Source organism: Fukomys damarensis, unplaced genomic scaffold (genome assembly GCF_012274545.1).
Source record: "Fukomys damarensis isolate Sample0158 unplaced genomic scaffold, DMR_v1.0_HiC HiC_scaffold_28, whole genome shotgun sequence".
NCBI lineage: Eukaryota > Metazoa > Chordata > Mammalia > Rodentia > Bathyergidae > Fukomys > Fukomys damarensis.
In genome coordinates this window covers 27,767,577-27,787,338 of record NW_022900940.1, presented here as the reverse complement: position 1 = coordinate 27,787,338, position 19,762 = coordinate 27,767,577, and the positions used below count along the sequence as shown (strand labels likewise).

Genomic DNA, 19,762 nt, shown 5'->3' with positions numbered 1-19,762 from the left:
TATATAATATATATATATCTATCTATTGAGGATGGGCACAAACACTTCAGAAGCCAAATCCATGAGACACAAGCTCACTGTGCCATCGAAAGAGATTTAATCAGACATTACACATAACCTCCCCTACCAAGCAAAACAAGGCTTCAATAACAACAGTAGATTTTAGCTGGAAAAGTTACAAGAAAGAGGAAAGCAGAAATGAGGAATTTGAAAGCCCCTGGTATGCACAGCAGACAGGAACAATTTCAATTTCACATTCCAATTCTTGGATAGATTAAGTCCCACACTAAAAATTCACCTCAGTATCTACTGCTCCATATTACATATCTAATTTTCAACAAAAACTTTCAGACATATCAAAATGCAAGAAAAAATTCTGAGAAGCAATCAGAATCAAATATATCACATAGGTTGAAGTATGTATCAGGCACAGCATTTAAAATAACTATAATTATATTACATCCTCTAGTGGAAAAGGTAGCAACATGTAACCTCAGCAGATAATGGAAATTAAGATTCAAATGGAAATGCTAAAAATCAAAAACAGAAGATATGAAGAATATCTTTGACAGGCTAAGTAGTAGACTTGAGGCAGTGGAAGAAAATAAAAATTATCTTGAAGATGACAAAAGAAATTAAACTGAAACACAAAGAATAGGTTGACAAAAGAGACAATTCAAAAGCTTGGAATAATACCAAATGGTAAAATTATACATATACAAGAAACAGGTCAGAAGAAACATTTGAAGAAATACCTAAAATTTTTCCAAAATTACTGACAGATACAATATATCCAAGCAGCTCAAAAGACACCAAGATAAATGAAAACAAAAATAACTACCACATACATAAGCATGTGATATTTAAAAAGCAAAACAAGGGTGGTTCCACCACCTGCTTTGCAAGCGCAGGGACCCAAGTTCGATCCCCAGTACCAAAAAAAAAAAAAAAAAAAAAAAAAAAAAAAAAAAAAAAAAAAAAAAAAAAATCAACAAATAGAAAAAAAATTAAGACAGCCAGAGAAACAAGTAATCCCGTACTAAGCAAGATACACAATTAAAAACACAGCAGCCTTTTAACCATGAATCATGCAAGCAAAAAGACAATGCAGAGACATCATTAAAGTGCTGAAAGAAAGCCACTGTCAACTACAGTGTATCTATAAGAGAAAATATCCTTGAAAATTAAAGAAAGACAGACTTTCTAGGCAAAAGTAGAAGAAACTCATTGCCAGCTGTTCTACAAGAAATAGTAAAGGAAAATCTTCATGCAGAAGGAAACATGGTTAACAGCAGAAAATGAAACCAGGCCCAGTGGTATACGTCTGTAGTCTCCTGCTCAAGGGATGGAACAGGAAGACTGCTTTATCCTGGGGTTCTAGGCCAGTCTAGGCAATAAAGCGAGACCCAAAAGTGAAAAAAATCAGAAACTAAGATACACACCAACAAATTAAGAGCATTGGAAATGGAATAAATGAATGTACAGTATAATCTTTTGTTGTATTTTCTGATTGCTCTAAGAAAACTGAGTAAAGGAAAAACAATGTCACTATTTTGCAATTTTTTGTGATTTTAAAAAAACATTTCTTCTTTCTCATTCTGTTCTCCATCTGATGCTGACAGCCTATCTAAAAGTGAAATGATGGCAATGACACAGGGAATTGAAGAGAGGAACTAGAGTTACAATGATATAAAATCCTTTCACTATACATGAAGTAAAATATTAAAGGTGGACTAAAGCCATTTAGAAAAATGTGTTTAGTGTAAACCCCACGGAATCTGCTAAAAAGGATTTTGAAAATGGTTAAGTGAATAGGGAAGATAGTTTGATTTTTAAATGCTCAATTACAATCAGAAAAAACAGAATAAGAGGACCAAGAAACAAAAAAAAAAAAAGAAAAAACAAATACAAGGAATACAGTGTAAATCAGTTAACAAGATAATAGCTTTAATACAAATATCAACAATTAGTTTAAATGAGAATAACCCAAACACATAAGTTTAAAGAGAGTATCAAATTATATTTAAAAAATGAGATCCAGCTATATCTTGTCTACAAAATAACATTGTTCTGAACTATTTTAGAAAACACTTACTGGCAGTTTCTTTCCATTAAACATGACCTTGACCCCTTTACATGAACCAGCCAAATCATATGCTCTTCGGGTCATGAGGGCCACAATATCCTTGTCAAGTTTTTCCATCTTAAATTTAGACAGATCTGGTTGGAATGTTATGCATGTATAATCTTCACCATCAAAATGTTTAATTTTCGCTTCAGAAGTCTTCATCATATTATTCATCCATGTCTTTAAAAATAAAAAATATTCATGTGTTTCTACCATATTCTACATTTCATAATACACAACAATTCTGAGTCTTTAATTTACTGTCACTATAACCATGTATGTATACGTATGTGTGTGTGTGTGTGTGTGTATAAAATTTCTTTTTCTATGTTTATAACAAACCAAACGAATCCTTAAAACTAAAAATAGGAAAAATTTGTGGCTATTACCATTTTTAAAACCTCACGTTGAAAATAAACTATACTTTTACATACTGGTAGTAAAATATCTTTCAAAGTCTTCAACATATCATATAGAGTTTTTGTTGTTGTTGTTGTTTTTGTACCAGGATCAAATTTGGGACCTTGTACTTGCGAGGCAGGCAGTGGAACCACTGAGCTAAATCCCTGGCCCTATCATATAGAGTTTTATAAAAATAAAAAGGAATGATGCTCTTTCTGGCAAATCTATTTTAGCTTACATAAAATATCAAACTATTTTCAGAGATGTGCGAAAAATTTTAAGTATGAATATATGATTTAACAAGAATTTGTTCAAACATGGAAAGTGGTTGCATTGAAATGAATCTATAAGATTTAGAATATTTTTACTAATACTTGACTAAAAATGTCAAATAAAGCATTTTGTTTTAAAGGAATGATAGAGAGGTAGGTTTAATGAAATCTCCTTACTCTTGTAACTTATTTAATGCTTAACAACAAACAACAAATCATACAAGTATCACTACAATGTATCTAAGATTCTATTATCTCAGCAAAAATATAACATTATTTTAAAAAAGAAACATACCTGTTTAAAACTATGTTTGTATTCTTTGCAAGCAGTTTCTACTGTAAACTTTGTACTGAAAATATTACAAAGTTTTGCACCATAACCATTGCGGCCACCTGTAAAACAAACAAATGGCAAAGATGTAATGAAAGTGATTTTAAAGAAATTTGTCACATAGGACAAGTCTCACAAAACATTTCTACTTAATGCATTATCTTATCAGGTCTTCATTGAGTATTCCTAAGTATATTCAGATTTATTTAAAGAAAGATAATACTGTGTTGAGCTGGCATTGTACAGAAATTGACAGCCATATTGGTCTAGAAATGTTAATTTTTTTTTTCCATGTGTACAGGGGTATCACACTGTATTAAATATGTAAGGTCATATCTACATGGGTTTGATTACAGAAACTAATGAAGTATTCTCTAAATAATGAACAAAAAGAATAAGACTAAGAGCAAGAAGTAATTTAAATATGTTCAGGGACCATTTTCAGCTTCAGAACTAAGGATTATTTTAATCTTACACCATTGCCTTTTCTCTTTTACTTTCCTTTTTAGTTTTATTTTAGGATTCCCTATTTTTAATGTTCATACAGAGACTTCTTTAACTGAAATACTGAAAAGTTTCTCTGGTGTGAAACATTATAATAGTACACAGGATCCTAATGAGAGAATTAATAATGTGAAATAGAAGTAAAGGGCTAAAGGTGTAGGGAAAGTGGGAAGGGGGGGGAAGGTAATAAAGGAGAGGAAAAAAATATGAGAAATTGTAAAAATGGAAATAAAGTGTTTGTAAATGGGGAGGGGAGGAAGGGGTGAAGGGAGGGCAGGGACAAGGGAAAAAATGGGAATCAAGCAAGACCTCTCATGTAAAGGTACAGGATCCCAATAATGAATGTAACTGTATTGTATATCTAGATTGTACCAATAAATTCAATAAAAAGAAAAAAAAAGAAAGATAAGATTTAGCACATATAGGTACAATTAAAACAGATTTTGTAAATCTAGTACCTTTATCACAATTTCAATAAAAGTTAAACTTGGTAGCTCTCATGACTCAGTTAAGTCTACGGGAGTATGAAATTTGAACTTTCTTTCCCAGAGCCTTGGTTTGTAAAAGAAACAATCAACATACTTCAGCAACAAAATTAAATAAGAAAACATTCAATTTTGGTCAAAGCACTTTCCACTTTATTTACAGAGCCCAGATTTTCAAATCTTGCCAAGTTTAAAAGTAATTTTACTAAAAACCATGTGATTATGTAATAACAAATTTGTATACTACACATTTATAGTACTCTCATCTAACTTAAAATTCAAACTGTTAACTAGGATAGAGTTCCACCAGTTCTCATATAAATAAATGTATTATCTAACTTTGAAATGATACTGTCAGACTATATAATTAATACACATGACAATTTTTTATAAATAAACTCTGAAAAAGATTTTCTTACAACAAAACTATATAGATCTCTATTGTAATAGTTTACATAAAACAGAAAGTCAGAGATTTCATAGTAGGAAAATTAATTTTCAATCAAAATTCTACTCAGACTTTACCTGTAACTTTTTTTTCATCATCATCATAGTTACTGGATGTTAAAAGCTGTCCAAATATTAAAGCTGGAACATAAACTTTCTCTACTTTGTGTTCTACTACTGGAATGCCTTTTCCGTTATTCCAAATGCTTATAATATTAGATTCACTGCAAATAAACAAGTAGAGGTTACAGTTTACAACTAAATATACGTTAATTTCCATAAAAAGCAAAGTTACCCAGGGCCAGGGATTTAGCTCAGTGGTGCCACTGCCTGCCTCGCAAGTGCAAGGTCCTGTTCAATCCCCAGTACTAAAACAACAAAAAAAAAAACAAACAACAACAAAAAAAAACCTGAACAAGTATAAGCTGGATACTAGCCATTATCAAATGGAAGACATTGATTTATCTCTCAAGAAAATACTTGGTGAGTACATTTGTTTCAATCTGAGTCATAACTCAGCCTAGGATCACTAAGATCACTAGGATCACTGCCAGGTAATGACACAAAATTTCTCAGGAGAATAAACTCCTCAACCTCCCAGAAAAAAATAAAAGGAACACACTTTTATAAGAAATCAACTACTGATTCAGTTTTCTTTTCATATGCCCAAACCACAATCTTTCTGCTTGATTCCATCTGTGTACTACAAGTTCTGCAGAGCGAGTGGCTGTTACCATTTTCACTTCCTACCTTCATTACCTAACAGATGAAAAGGGGACAAACAGCCTAAAATGCGTCTCATTCTCAACCTAATGTTACATGTTGTTCATGTCATGCCGATCATTGTCATAAATAAATTTTAATGATTTTTAAATATATAGATATTACCTATTTTAGATCTTTTAAATTTCCTACATTAAAATCATTAATTTTAACTCCTGGAAGTATGAGATAGAGGCTTCTGCAGGTAACAGGAACTTCACTTACAGTGGCAGTAGTCTCAATGGGAATTTTCACCTACTATATTGCTTTCAGTAATAGGATACTTTTATCCACTTAAGAATCAAAGAAACAAGACTTTCATAGCGAATACTAAGAATCATCTTAAAAACTCATTTGCCAGCCTGATTCACAATTTTTCTTAGGCACACAGTTTCACTTAAATACACCTTAGTCTCATAAGAGTTATTAGAAGTAGTTATACCAAACAATTAAATTATAAAAGTGCAAATCAAGGATTTCTGGGATAATTAAATAAAAAAGTTTAACGAAATTTTTAACACATCATCATCCCTCCCAAACCAGCAACCACCTTTTCTTTTCTCTTAATGCCCACACAGAGCCTCCCTTCTCTTTGTTAGGTTCACATTTCAATGTCATTTTTTATTTTCTCTTAATCATTCTCTAGAATTATGAATCATCAAATCTTACTAATTTATCCTACTGAATTCATTTCTTGGCAGTATCATTCCTTTCTTAATTCCAAATGCCAATTTATGATCACACACAAAACTAGTACCACCTTAAACACTGATTACTGTTAAATGTCCCTTTGTTAGTCATTCTACATATATTTTACATAAATATGATGTATTTTACATAAATAAGCTTTCGTAATACCATTTATTTTTGGCTCTAGAACACAGTAGCTTTTAATAAAATCAAGCTTAAAAGTCCTTTACTACACATCAAAGGCCCACTATGTGTATTCCTAACTGTAGCCACATACAGTTCTCGGTATTGCACATCATGAATCCCGTTTTTCCTTCAGTTCAGTTTTATTACTTATCCACATTCATTCCTAATTCTTCCATTTCTTTGTTCATTAGTCTTTCTCTTGTTCATAATGTGTTTTTCTTCTTTCCTTTGTCTACCCTAATTTCATTCAAGCTTCAAGGATCAGCTTATGACTTCAGTTCTCCCCTAAATTTTTAACAATGTTTTCCAATCTTTATATTGAGGCTAAGAAAAGTCTAAATTATTTACTGGGGACTTCATGACAGAATTAGGTTTTCTCACAAGTAAAGTCTCAAGAATACACAACTGAGGGCAGGGGATTTAACTCATTGGCACTGCGCTTGCCTTGTAAGCACAAGGTCCTGAATTTGATCCCTGTTACCTCAAAAAAAAAAAAAATACACAACTGAACATTTAAATACATAAACATCTCAAACTGCCTACTGAAATGTGTATCCGAATTCCAGAGGTAAAAACATTGGACCTTAGAAACAAAGGCCATGCACTGCACTACTTTTTAGACTTCCAGATAGTCCTAGCTTGAGCTTACCTATAATTGATTAAGCACCTATATTCTATAAGAACTATCATGGACTTTAAAATTAGTAAAGAAGAATTATGAAGGAAATAAAAAGAAAATTATAGATTTTTTAATGTCTCAAAATTATACAAAAGGTACTGTAAGTGAAAAAAAAGTGTTTTATCTTATTTAGGATAAATTGTACTATAGTCAAAATAAGCATTATTTCCATCACAATTTCAAGTATATAAAGCTTCATATCTCTGACATCTAGTAAGTCTCTCTGAGTATGAAAAGGGAAATTTCCCATTATAGGCACCTATATTAAAAAATTTCAATATATATCACTTCCAAGATCTATTTTTTTCAGCACCTCTAAAATTGTATTCCATATTCTGTAACTGTATTCTTTGCTCCATTAATAATCTTTAAATAATCTTCACAGAAATATGAATAAAGATACTGTTTTCAATACGTGACAAAGTTTGAAAATTAAACTAAAAAGAAACACTGAAAACAATATACACACCAATATCCATCAACTGAAGAGATTACAGGTTAAATTATTGTCAAAATTTATTACCATCAATACCAGAGAATAGTTTAAAAATAATTAAGATTTATATAAATGAATGAGGATCTATGTTAAGAAGTGTTTTAAAATCAATATGGAGATACCTCAAAGACCTGGGACTAGAGATTCCATTTGACTCAGCTATCCCTCTGCTGGGTATCTTTCCAAAAGAATTAAAAGAATCATATCACAGAGATATACACGCACCTATGTTTATAGTGGGACAGTTTGTAATAGCTAAAACTTGGAAACAGCCCATTTGCCCATCAGTTGGAAACTGGATAAAGAAGATGTGGTTTTTCTATAAAATGTAATATTACTCAGCCATAAAGAATGAGAAATGAGCATCATTCATAGGAAAATGGATACATATTGAGGATATACTCCTAAGTGAAATAAATGAATCACACATGTGTAAATACCGAATAGTTTCTCTGGTGTGAATAAACTGTAATAGTACATAAGATCCTAATGATATAATGGACAATGTGAAATAGGAAGAAAGGAGCTAAAGGTGTAGGGAAAGTGGGAAGAGTAGGAGAAAGCTAATAAGGGAAAAAAACTGAGAAAATGAAAAAATGGAAATGAAGTGTTTGTAAAGGGGGAGGGGAGGAGGGGTGAAGGGAGGGCAGGGATAAGGGGAAAAAATGAGAACCAAGACCTGTCATGTAAAGGTACAAGATCCCAATAATGAATTAACTGTACTGTATACCTAAAATGTACCAATAAACTCAATGAGGAAAAAAAAAAGTGTTCACAATACAACAGAAATAAAGTATATATTGCGATCCTATCTGCTTAATAAAATACATCTAAATAGCTCAGTGTCACCATGCCTGCCTCACAGGCACAAGGTCCCGAGCTCAATCTCTGGTTTAAAAAAATATTTATATGTGTGTGTGTGCGCGCATGCGTGCATGCGCACGCGCTCACACACACACACACACACACACAAATCTGTATTACTACTTAAAAGCTAGCTTCGAAGTTTTGATCCCAAATGAATGAGAATACTTGGGCTACTGAAGCAGAACTCGCTTAAATGTTCTTCCCATATATGTGTGTTTAGTTCTTGAGCTATGGACTAAACTCCGTGCCTCAAGTACATTAAGTACTTTCTTGACCACTAAGCTGCACCACTAGCTGTTTGGTTTTAATTAGATGCCAGCAAGTAAACTATTTCAAAACTAATCATCATCTTACATTACGTAATGATTTTTGACACCCCATAAAAAAATTGCTTCAAATTCTCTAAGTTCTCTCAAATTCTTCATGGTAAGCCTTCCTAGTCTATTTATATACCTTTTATAATGACATTACTTCTTTTTTATACTTATGTCAAAGAATACCATGGAATTAAAAAAGACCTAACTCAATTTGGATAGCTATTAAAATTTAACCTCCTCAGGCCAGGGATTTAGCTCAGTGGTGCTGCCACCTGCCTTCCAAGTGCAAGGTCCCGAGATCTATCCCAGGTACCAAAATAAAAATTTAACTTCTTCTTCACACAAGATGTTAGGTACACATATGCACAAAGAAGAAAACCCTGCTGTACAAAAACGTTGAAAGTCAAAGATAAAAAAATAATAGAGAAAATTAGGTCAATTAAATGAAATACATAGAAGCACACTTTCCCTTTTGACTTCTGCTTTAAAATAATGTCTTAAATTAGAAATCTAACATATAAAGTTGTAATTCTAAAATGCACTTAACTTTAATACGTAACAGAGAAACACTGAGGTATATGTAGTTAAAAAAAGAATGTTTATAGGAAGAAATTCAATAAAGTCAAAGTGTTAACAGGTAAAATTTTTAAAAATCTGCAATTTCTCACAAAATGTTTGCCTATTACAAACTTTAAATACATGTAAAATTCAGGGAAAGAAGAGACTCAATAACTTTTCAGCAATGATTTATAAACAATAACAAAAAGTAAAATATGAAAATATATCATATCTCCATCCTTTTTTCCTTAGAAGACCTAAGTTTTTGTTGTATGTTAAAATAATTTTCTAGCTGAGAGATAAAATGAGGTGGAGATAAATTTTTTAAAATAACTGGATATCTGATCACCATTAAGTACCAAATAAATTTAGTTACGATTATCATCCTTACATATATGTAAGTATGTGTTTATTTTTAAAGCATAACCATAGTGAAATCTAATTAGCTAAACACCTGGTATATATTCTATAATACCAACAGTCTATAATTAAACCATGTCATAAATGGAAAATCCAAAGGACAATTATAAAAAATAAATTTAACTCAGATAGAACACTACTAGCCCTTAGTCTTAACTCTTGAAGTAAGATAAGAAGGAAAGATAGAGTGACTATATTCTAGACACTAAAACTGCATCAAGAGCATCAAAGAAAAATAATCTCAAACAGCTCCTAAAAGGAAGTATTTTTTTTGGAAAACTTATAAAATGATGGAAAAGAAAGGCAAAAATGAAGTCTGCAGCAACAGGAAAACAATAATGTACTAACCATATTCATTACACATTTGAGAACTATTCTTAAGTTGAGATTACCTTAAAAAATACAGCTAAAAATTTAAACTTGAAATATACTTACGGATCAATAGAAACCTTAATACAGGTCATATTCTTATCCCTCTGCTTATTGTCAGCAGCATTAACTATAAAATTAAATATCTCAATGAGTAATAAAATATACAAAGTTATATTAACGAATATATGGACACAACTATACTTCACTAACATAAATGTCTATGTACAGTAATAGTTACCGCAAATTACTTCTAATTTCTAAAAATTCTTACTTTCTAAACAAAACTGTTAACTTTTACACCATACCAAATTATTGTCATGTTTTGCACCACAAAAAAGGAGGGGGGTGTTTTCATGGCATATAAAAATAAATAAGGGCCACGGCTATAGCTCAGTGGTAGAGGGCTTATCTAGAATGAGTTCAATACCCAGCATCAAAAAACACAAACTAAAATCCCTTAAGTCTGATGTATAAATTTTGTTTTAATTATATTTTAACTTCAGCCAGGATTTAGCTCAGTGGTTCCACTGCCTGCCTCACAGGCACAAGGACTCGAGTTCAATCCCCAGTACCAAAAAAAAAAAAAAAATTATATTTTAACTTGGTTACAAATACTTTCTCTCAATCTCCTTCAATGTACTAGCGATTTTATATGTGGATTCAACTGAAACCAATCAGTTTTTGTTTTTTTTTTTGTACCGGGGATTGAACTCAGGTCCTCACGCTTGCGAGGCAGGCCACCAAACCGCTGAGCTAAATCCCCGGCCCTCAATCAGTTATTTTTTAATTAAAGTGTTTAACACTATCAGGAATCAAAATGCCAAATCATACACACTAAAGTTGAAGATAAAAATATTTCTGCTTTCATTTACTGCCTTAAGAAAACCTGAACACAAACTAGCTGACAAGTTGAACTTCAACCATGGAAGGAATATGTTCCTCACAAACACTGTGTAGATATTTCCAAAGTACAAACTTTCTCTAGGAACCATTTCCTAGGAATCTATTTGGCATTAACACTTCATTGTAATTTCATTATATGACTTGGAAAAGACAAATAGCATTTAGAATACCCGACTTGTAGTAAAAAACAAAAATTTACATTCTCACATCCAACTCACAGAATCTACCCTCCTGTCAAGTAACTATGGGACAAGCAAATCCCAAATGATTAGACATACAGGAATACAAAGCAACTTAGAGCTACCAATAAAACACAATCATTTTATAGAAAAATAAATTGAAACACAAAGATATGAAGCACAGACATGAAAATATTATAGCTAGCATTGCAAATTTTCTGAAGAATATTTCAACATAAAAGCTAGAGATATACCTTTAAAATTTATACTGGAAGTCTAGGGTTATAAATACAGGGGACATTGAAATGACATTAATAGAAACAGATATATCACATCCTAAGCAACTACTTACCCAAAATTTCATCAAAGATCTTGTATAAACCTGGAACAAAGGTAACCTCTCTGCAGTTCATTCCTACATCTTCATCATACACCCACATCAACTGTATCAAGGGAAAAATTAAAAAATACTTTATTCATAAATCCTTCAGTTTTACTCTAGGCAGTTAGACTTCCAAAGTAGAATATATGCAATTGCAGCTATAATGAGTTTTACCATTCATACTAGATTTAAATAATTTCAGAAATGAGAAGTTGTTCGTTTTGTAGGTAGTCCACATTTTCATTCATACACAAAGCTAGCTTTAATACAAGGCACAAGGGCCAGGGACATAGCTCAGTGCTAGAGTTCATGCATAGCACACAGGAGGCCCTGGGTTTAATCCTCAAAACCAGAAAATAACAGCAGTGAAACAAAGAAAAACCTATGATTTCAGTTTCTCTGCCAGTTCCAAAGTAGAGGTTGGTGATCCTAACTAACCATTCCTACAACAATGAGGATGCGAAATAAAATTCCTAAGATCTCCCTATCCTCTATCAATAAAGCACCAAAAGTCATTGAAAACTACATAGATAAAACAGAAAAATATAAAAACATCTTTGGTTTACACTTTACTTCATGCTTTATATTTTTCTGTAATATAAGTAACAAAGTAAAATAATATAAATAAAGCATGAGTTTGGACTCAGAATCCTGGCTTCAAATCTCAGAGCATGTTAGTCTAGAGATCAGCAAGTTAAATACACTGAAACTTTCAACAAAAGACAAAAAACAAACAAACAAAAAAGAGATAACAATTTTGGGAAGTGAATGCTTTTAAGAGTCAAACAATAGGGGTTGGGGATTTACTCAGTGGTTCTGCTGCCTGCTTCACAAGCACAAGGACCCGAGTTTGATTCCCGGTACAAAAAAAAAAAAAAAAATAAAAAAAAAATCAAACAAAATATGTTTAAGACAAACCAATAGTAAGCATCAATTATTAGTGAATATGTATAAATCCTAGGAGGTACTATCATTAAAGTAATCCACAGCATGAGCCCTGAAAAAGTCCAGATGGCACCATTTTCTTCAAACTTCTTTCTTCTGATAGTTTTTACCTTCAGAATAAAATGAAGGCATTTCTGCTTCTTCAAAATTTCTCTCCCTGCTTTACTTGTGATCACAGAGACGTGAAACTATGAACTTGCGAAGCATATAATCACAATTACTTTATCAATATATTTAAGAGTAAGTATGAATGCACATCTAATTTCAGTCAATGTTAGCCAAGAATTACCTGTGTCAGTGGCTCCACTGATCCAATATATGTATCAGGACGAAGGAGGATGTGTTCAAGTTGTGTCTTCTTCTGATACACTCTCTCAACAGACAACTTCTTTGAAGAATCATTTTTGTTTGAAGCTTCTGACTCTTCTTTTCTCGCAGCATTGTTCTGATCAAAAAGAGTCTAAAATTAACCAAAAAACCCAATTTAAATAACCTACCATGGGGTAAACTGTGTATGGACATGAGTTCTTTTTATAGGAGAAAAATTATCTTTAGACCCATTGATATTTAAGTCCTAAAGAACAAAGAAAGGTCTACCTACTGATAATCTAGTTATTTTTATAATATGAAACTGTAGTTCTAAGTCCAAAATGTGAATATACATAGTTACCAGAATCACTAGAACAGCTTTCACGTATTCAATCCAGAATACAAGTAGTTCCCAATGTTATATATTAATATATCAAGTTAATTTTGTGTTCCTCAACACTTCCCAATAAATGCATGTTCCGATCAGGCTTTAGAATCTCAATGATGGGTCCCAAAAGCTTCCAGATGGTAGTTTAGCTGTCATTAACACATTCACCCCGGCTTGACCCATGGTGGTATATGCACCACTGTCCCACTGAGTCCCACGTGATGGGAGGACTGTCCCATGCTGCTGGAGCCCAAGCTGTTCAGAACCACCCAGCAGCAAGACACATACATGAATTAGTTCCACAGCAATGAAGTTACTGGAGATAGTAAGGAAATGCAAAAATAACTTACACAAAATGTTAACCTGTGCAGTTAACCACCACTGACATGGCTGAACACAGCAGTTCACAAAGTCAAATTCCACACATTTGAGGGTTATGCCAGTATCAGTTCTGAAGGCATCATACAACTGTATGTTTTCTGCCAGTTCCAAGGAACCAGAGGTTAGTGATCCAAATGCTAACCATTCCTACAGCATATGAGGACCCCAGATCAAGTTCCCAAGTCTAAATATTTCCTTGTCTTTTTAATAGCATCAGAGAACATTCTCCTTTCGGAATACCCTGATGCTAATATGACATCCCACTGAAAAGTGTTATTATGATGGCCCATCCTTCAGTCAACAAATAACTAAATAAACAGAATAGAGATGTTTCATAAGCAAACTTTAGCAGAAATAAAAGACTAACAGTAAGATTTTGTGTAAATAAGCGGTACATGACTAAAATACAGATCCTAGATATAAACATATTAACTTTAAAGTTTTGGAATGTCATTATATGTTTAAAAATCAAAATGTATCACCTTCAAATAGTCTAAGACAATTAATAGTAACATACAAACCCTAAGGAAATTCAAACATTAATTACAATTTCCCAATGCCAGAAATTTCGTATAAAACTAGAGACTCAGTAATGTATCAAAATAAAGAGTATTACAAATAGTTTTACTAGACATTACATATTCTTATATATTCTTTCATTTATACCTTTACCCATTAATATTGGGTCAATTAAAAAGTTTTGCACAGGTCAGGCATGGTGGCACATGCCTGTAATCCCAGCACTCGGGAGGCTGATGCAGGAGGATCGCTGTGAGTTAGAGACCAGCCTGGGCTGAATAGTGAGTTCCAGGTCAGTCTCAACTACATAGTGAGACCCTGTCTCAAAAAAAATAATAATAATAATAAGTTTTGCACAAAAGACAGTGCTTGTTTCATAAGGTTTCCATATTTTATTTCTGCCAAAAGGTAATGAACTAGCTAGCTGCAAGTATAAATTTTATTTGTAAAATACGCAATACTAGATGGTCTCCAAATTTTAATCACTTCTTCCTTTTAATTAAATAGCTGATTTGTAGAAACAAACTTAACATAATAGATATATAAGTAAAATCTTTCTTACCCAGGTATCTCTTCCAAAACAAATTGCATTTCAGTTTAAACAATATTTTCAGTATTAACCAGAGACACACATCTACCTAATTTGGACTCCTGCTTTTAGCCCTGACCAGTTACAGTAAGTGGCACATGGGGATGGAAACAGAATAAAGCTCTACTTCATTCATTTTGCAACAATTCACCACTTTTCCCATTTCCTCCAAAGAACTGCCACTTTTTCCTCCCTCCATGTGTTTCTAAATGGTTCTATGAGAAAAGCAATTTTCTGGTAGGATTGGACCTACCAGGTTGATATTAAATTCAAGAAAGTCATTTCTCTTAAGGGGATGTATCAAAAATAGAAACTATGTGCATAATGTCAGCAAGATGGCCAAATAGAAAACTCCGACTTTCCTTCCACAAGAAAAAAAAGGAATCACACTATATCTGAATTAGATATTGTGAGAAATCCAGAAACCATTTAAGAGGCCCTACACCCCAGTGAACACAAAAATCACATTAAAGTCCAATCCCTATCCTCAACCCACCCCCAGCACCCCCCAGCAAGGGAAGACTGGGAGGCAATTCCCATCTTCCAACTTCTCCCTAGGGAAAGAAAGAGGTAGTTCCAGTTAAAGAGCAGGAGTACTACCCAAAAGACTAGTTTCTTTCTTGCCTGAATGTAAGCACTGATAGGAAGAGGGAGCTAGACTGGGGATCATCAAGAACAAAGACAATATAATTTGGCCTAGCACGAGGAATTTGCAGTGCCCTATCTAGACACTAGATGGAGCTCCAGTTCCATGTTATGACAGCATGTGCAACAGGACAGAGTATGGCAAACAGAAGGCAATGCTCCTGAATACATACCAGACAAATCTTTCGGATTATGAAGTTTGATGCACAATCCCACAGAGGACACAGACCCAAAAAGTTTGTGGAGTCTCTGGATTCTCTACACAGACTAACCAGATGGAGAAAGTCCTTCCAAGATGAACGCAGACAGAAAGCTTGGCAAGGTAGTTGAGCTTGTAAATGCCAAGGTCCTAACAGTAACAAGACAGAAGGAAATGACTACCCTTCCAAAGAAGTTAAATCTCCAAAAACTGACCCTAAAGATATATGAATTATCGGCCAAAGATTCCAAAACAACTGTTATGAAGATGCTCAACAAGTTAAAACAGACAAAAAAATCAGTAACAATATAGATAAATTGAGAAAAAAATATTTTTTTTTTTTTGGTACCAGGGATCAAACTCGGGTCCTTGGGCTTGCGAGGCAGGCAGCGGAACCACTGAGCTAAATGCCTGGCCCAAAACTTATTTTTTTGAACTTTGAAGAACCAAACATTATTTCTGAAACTAAAGGATGCAACTGAAAATAGGACTCAACAGCAGGACTGACCTTGCCCAAAAAACAAACAAACAAAAAAAAAAAACAGAAAATGTGAAGATAGGAATTTCAAAACCAGAGGAGGGGAAAAAAAGGAAAAAGAAGGAAGAAAGTCTAAAGGGAAAAAAAGAAAGAGAAACTCGAATGAACTAATGGTCCACTAAATAACACACAAATCATGGAAGCCTAAAAGAAAGAAAATACTATAGAGCCTATTTGAAAAGCTAATGGCTGATAACTTTCCAAATATGAGGAAAGAAATATACATACAAATTCAAGAAATTCAAACAACTTAAATAATCATAAATCTAAAGAGATCTATACTGAGACACATAATAATCAAACTGTCAAAGCTCAGAGAATCATGAAAGCAGAAACATAAAATTATGCAAATAATCATGTAAAAGAAAGCTTCTATTGGATTATCAGCCAATTACTTAACAGAAACCTTGTAGGCTAAAGGCGGGTGATATGATATAATCAAAGTGCTGAAAGTTAAAAACTGCTAACCAAGAATACTGTATCAAAAGATGCCCTTCAAAACTGAAAGAAAAATTAAGACTTTTTCAATGACGAAAGCTAAGGAAATTCACCACCACTAGGTTTGCCTATGAAGGAAAGTGGATAGTCCTTCAAGTTGAACCAAAAGCACAGAAAATAGCAATACAAAAACCATACAAAAATATAAGACTGTCCAGTAAAGGTAAAGATATCAACAAATACAGAATCTTCTACATCTATAATGCAGGTGTACAGATCATCTTTTCTCTTGCAGTTCTGAGGACTGAACCCAGGGTCTCACATATGCTAGGCATATAATCTTATCACTGAGTTACATCCCCAGTCCATTTTATTTTAGTTTGAGATAGCATCTTACTGAGTTGCCTAGACTGACTCAAACTTAGGCTGAGGCAGAAGAATTGCCCATCAGTGGCTGGGATTATCGACATCTGCTACCATGTCCAGTCACATATCACTTTTAAATATAGTATGAGGGACCAGGGATTTAGCTCAGTGGCACCATGCCTACACCTTGCAAGCTCAAGGTCTTGATTTCTATCTCTGGTACCACCTCAAAAAAGTATAAAGTTTTTAAAACAAAATAAAAACAACATAAAATCTATGTTGAATGATTTACAGAGATAATTTGTGCATTACAAAGTGGGGGAACGGCAGAAGTATAAAGGTATAGACTGTTCTATACCTTTTTGTTATAAAAGACTATTAGATTAAAATTTATTATAATTCCTTTAAGATGTTTTATGTAATTTTGATGGTAACCACAAAGTATGGATAGCTTGGTGTGAAGGTTCTGGATTCAATCCTCAATACGATCAAAACAAAACAAAACAAAAAAAAGAAACAGACAGGAAGGATGGAAAGATACACAAAAAGGCATAAAACATATAGAAAACAATTTTTAAATGACAATAGTCAGTCCTTTCCTATTAATAATCAATTACTTTAAATGTAATGGTTTAAATGCTCAGTTAAGAGACAACCAAGCATGGGGGTAATACACCTGTAATTCAGCACCAGGAAGACGGAGGCAAGAGAATCTCAAGCTTCAGCCCAGTCTGGGGAACTTAGCAAGACCCTGTCTCAAAATAAAAAAAATAAATGGGAGAGGTAGCTCAGTGTCCCCAGCACAAAACAAAACAAAACAAAAAAGGACATACATTGGGCAGTTGGAGAAAAAAAATAAGATACAAGTAAAGCTTTACTTACCATTATACAAAACAGACTAAGAGAGGAGAGCCACACCTGCTCCTGACCCTGCCGCCATCACTGACGCACCCAGAGGTAGCCTGGGCCCCGATCCACCTTGGAAAGGAGAGCCACGCCTGCTCCCGACCCAGACGCCATCGCTCCAGTGCCAGGAAGGTAGCCGCGCAGGCGCCCCTGAACCCCCATAAGCCCCCTCCCCGCACTCTCAGACCTCCTGACTGTGCCAGTCTTTGGACCCACTCTGCAGAGGCAGAGGTGGTTATCAAGGGTATTTTTCTGAGTTCCCAACTTTGAATATCTTTAAAGAAAGGACGTGGGAAACCTGTAATAGAACGTTGTGGAGTTCAACCATTCAGAAGGTTGGAGAACTCAATCTGGGCCTTGCAGCCCGAGGTCAGTCATCGTCATGGGGTTCAGCCATCAGCTAACTGAGATCAGGGGTCTTGCGTCCTCGCTCTGTCTGAGCCATTAAATGGTAAATACACTATACTGAAATTTTGTTCACTGCAGACATGTTCTGGACTGCTTCTTGATTTCAATTTAATTCAAATGATTTAAGGGCGATAGACTAGTGACTACCACAGGTGGTCAGTGTCAAAGTTGTGCTTGATCTTAATGTGTTGCTGATTGTATCAGTTGGGATAAAGAAGTGCAGTTGATTTGATGAGTTGTTTTTTCTGATGTTATGAAGATGAGAATGTCTGTGGATCATTAGAGATACAGAAGCTAGGGTGCAACTATATCAGGAAGATTTGGGTGATAATCCAGAGATTAGACCAAGGACAGTCCGACAACAAAAATAAAAATGAGAAAACACTTAAGCAAGACACAAGGACAGACTTCCCAGTTTACCAATGGCAAACAGTAGGGCAAATGAGGATGAAAAGGCCGACAGTGAACCACCAGGACACCCTGAACTCAAAGCACAGGAAGTAACAAAACAGATCAATCAGGCTCTAGAAAAATTCAAAACAGAAATAATTTCCCAGATAATCATAGAGATAGTGAGCAAAATGGAAGTTGTGATTTGAGACTCTAGAGCAGAAACTGACAAAAAAACAGATGAGCTCAGGACCATGATAGAAGCCATGAAGGTCCAGCATAAAAAAGAAATGGAAAAAATAAATGCCCAACATAGGAAAGAAAAGGAATCCATAAAACAGATTCAAACAGATATCCAGGAGATTAAACACTCCATTGAAAGTGTACGCAACAGAATAAAAGAATGTGATGACAGACTCTCAGATACAGAAGATAAGATTGCAGTCAGGGACCATGAAATGAGAGTTCTCTTAAAAACAGTAAGAGATCATGAGAAATCGATCCAACAACTCCTAGATGACACAAAGAAGAATAACATAAGACTGATAGGAATACATGAAGTAGCAGGAGAAAACACAAATGACTTAAAAAAGCTGTTCGCAGAATTAATGACAGAAAACTTCCCAGAGGGGAAGAATATGACATTCAGATAACCGAGGCATATAGGACCCCAACTAGCTAAAATAAAAAAAAAAAAAATCTACACCTAAACATATAATAAAATCCCAGAAACCCAACAGAAGAACAAAATACTACAAGCAATAAGAGAAAAGAAACAAATCACATACAAAGGAAAGCACATCAGAATCACAGCAGACTTCTCAACACAAACCCTTGGGGCAAGGAGAGCCTGGAATGAGATATTTCAAGTACTAAAAGAGAACAACCTCCAATCTAGACTGATTTATCCAGCAAAACTCTCTTTCAAAATGGATGTAGAAATAAGACACTTCCACAACAAAGAACACCTGAGAAATTACATGAATACCAAACCAGCACTACAAGGAATTCTAAACAAGATCCTAGAAAAAGACAATGAAGGCAACAACACCATGAGGCCCAACAGAGCAAATCAAATAGGCAAGGCAAGAAATTAAAAGGAGGTGAAAAAGTAAAAAAGAGTCAACAAAAGGCCAATAACATGTCAATAATAAGTCAGTACATATCAGTTATAACCAGCAATGTCAATGGCCTCAATTCACCAATCAAGAGAAATAGACTGGCATAATGGAATAAGAAGCAAAATCCAACAATATGTTGTATGCAAGAAACACACCTAGTGCAAAAAGAAGCCCATAGACTGAAAGTGAAAAGATAGAAAACAATTCTCCATGTGACAGGAGCTCAGAAAAAAACAGGGG

General features: G+C 34.0%; 1 protein-coding gene across 1 annotated transcript in view; it reads right to left on the bottom strand.

Annotated features, from left to right (window-relative positions):
• Top2b (DNA topoisomerase II beta) overlaps nucleotides 1–19,762 on the bottom strand; it is a 60,194-nt gene that overhangs the window by 37,411 nt on the left and 3,021 nt on the right. The window contains exons 2-8 of the mRNA XM_010640179.3: nucleotides 13,191–13,338; nucleotides 12,615–12,785; nucleotides 11,351–11,441; nucleotides 9,980–10,043; nucleotides 4,648–4,793; nucleotides 3,098–3,195; nucleotides 2,096–2,308 (exon numbers count right to left, since the gene is read on the bottom strand). Coding sequence (XP_010638481.2) covers nucleotides 2,096–2,308; nucleotides 3,098–3,195; nucleotides 4,648–4,793; nucleotides 9,980–10,043; nucleotides 11,351–11,441; nucleotides 12,615–12,785; nucleotides 13,191–13,338 — 931 coding nt within the window. The remainder of the gene's footprint in view (nucleotides 1–2,095; nucleotides 2,309–3,097; nucleotides 3,196–4,647; nucleotides 4,794–9,979; nucleotides 10,044–11,350; nucleotides 11,442–12,614; nucleotides 12,786–13,190; nucleotides 13,339–19,762) is intronic.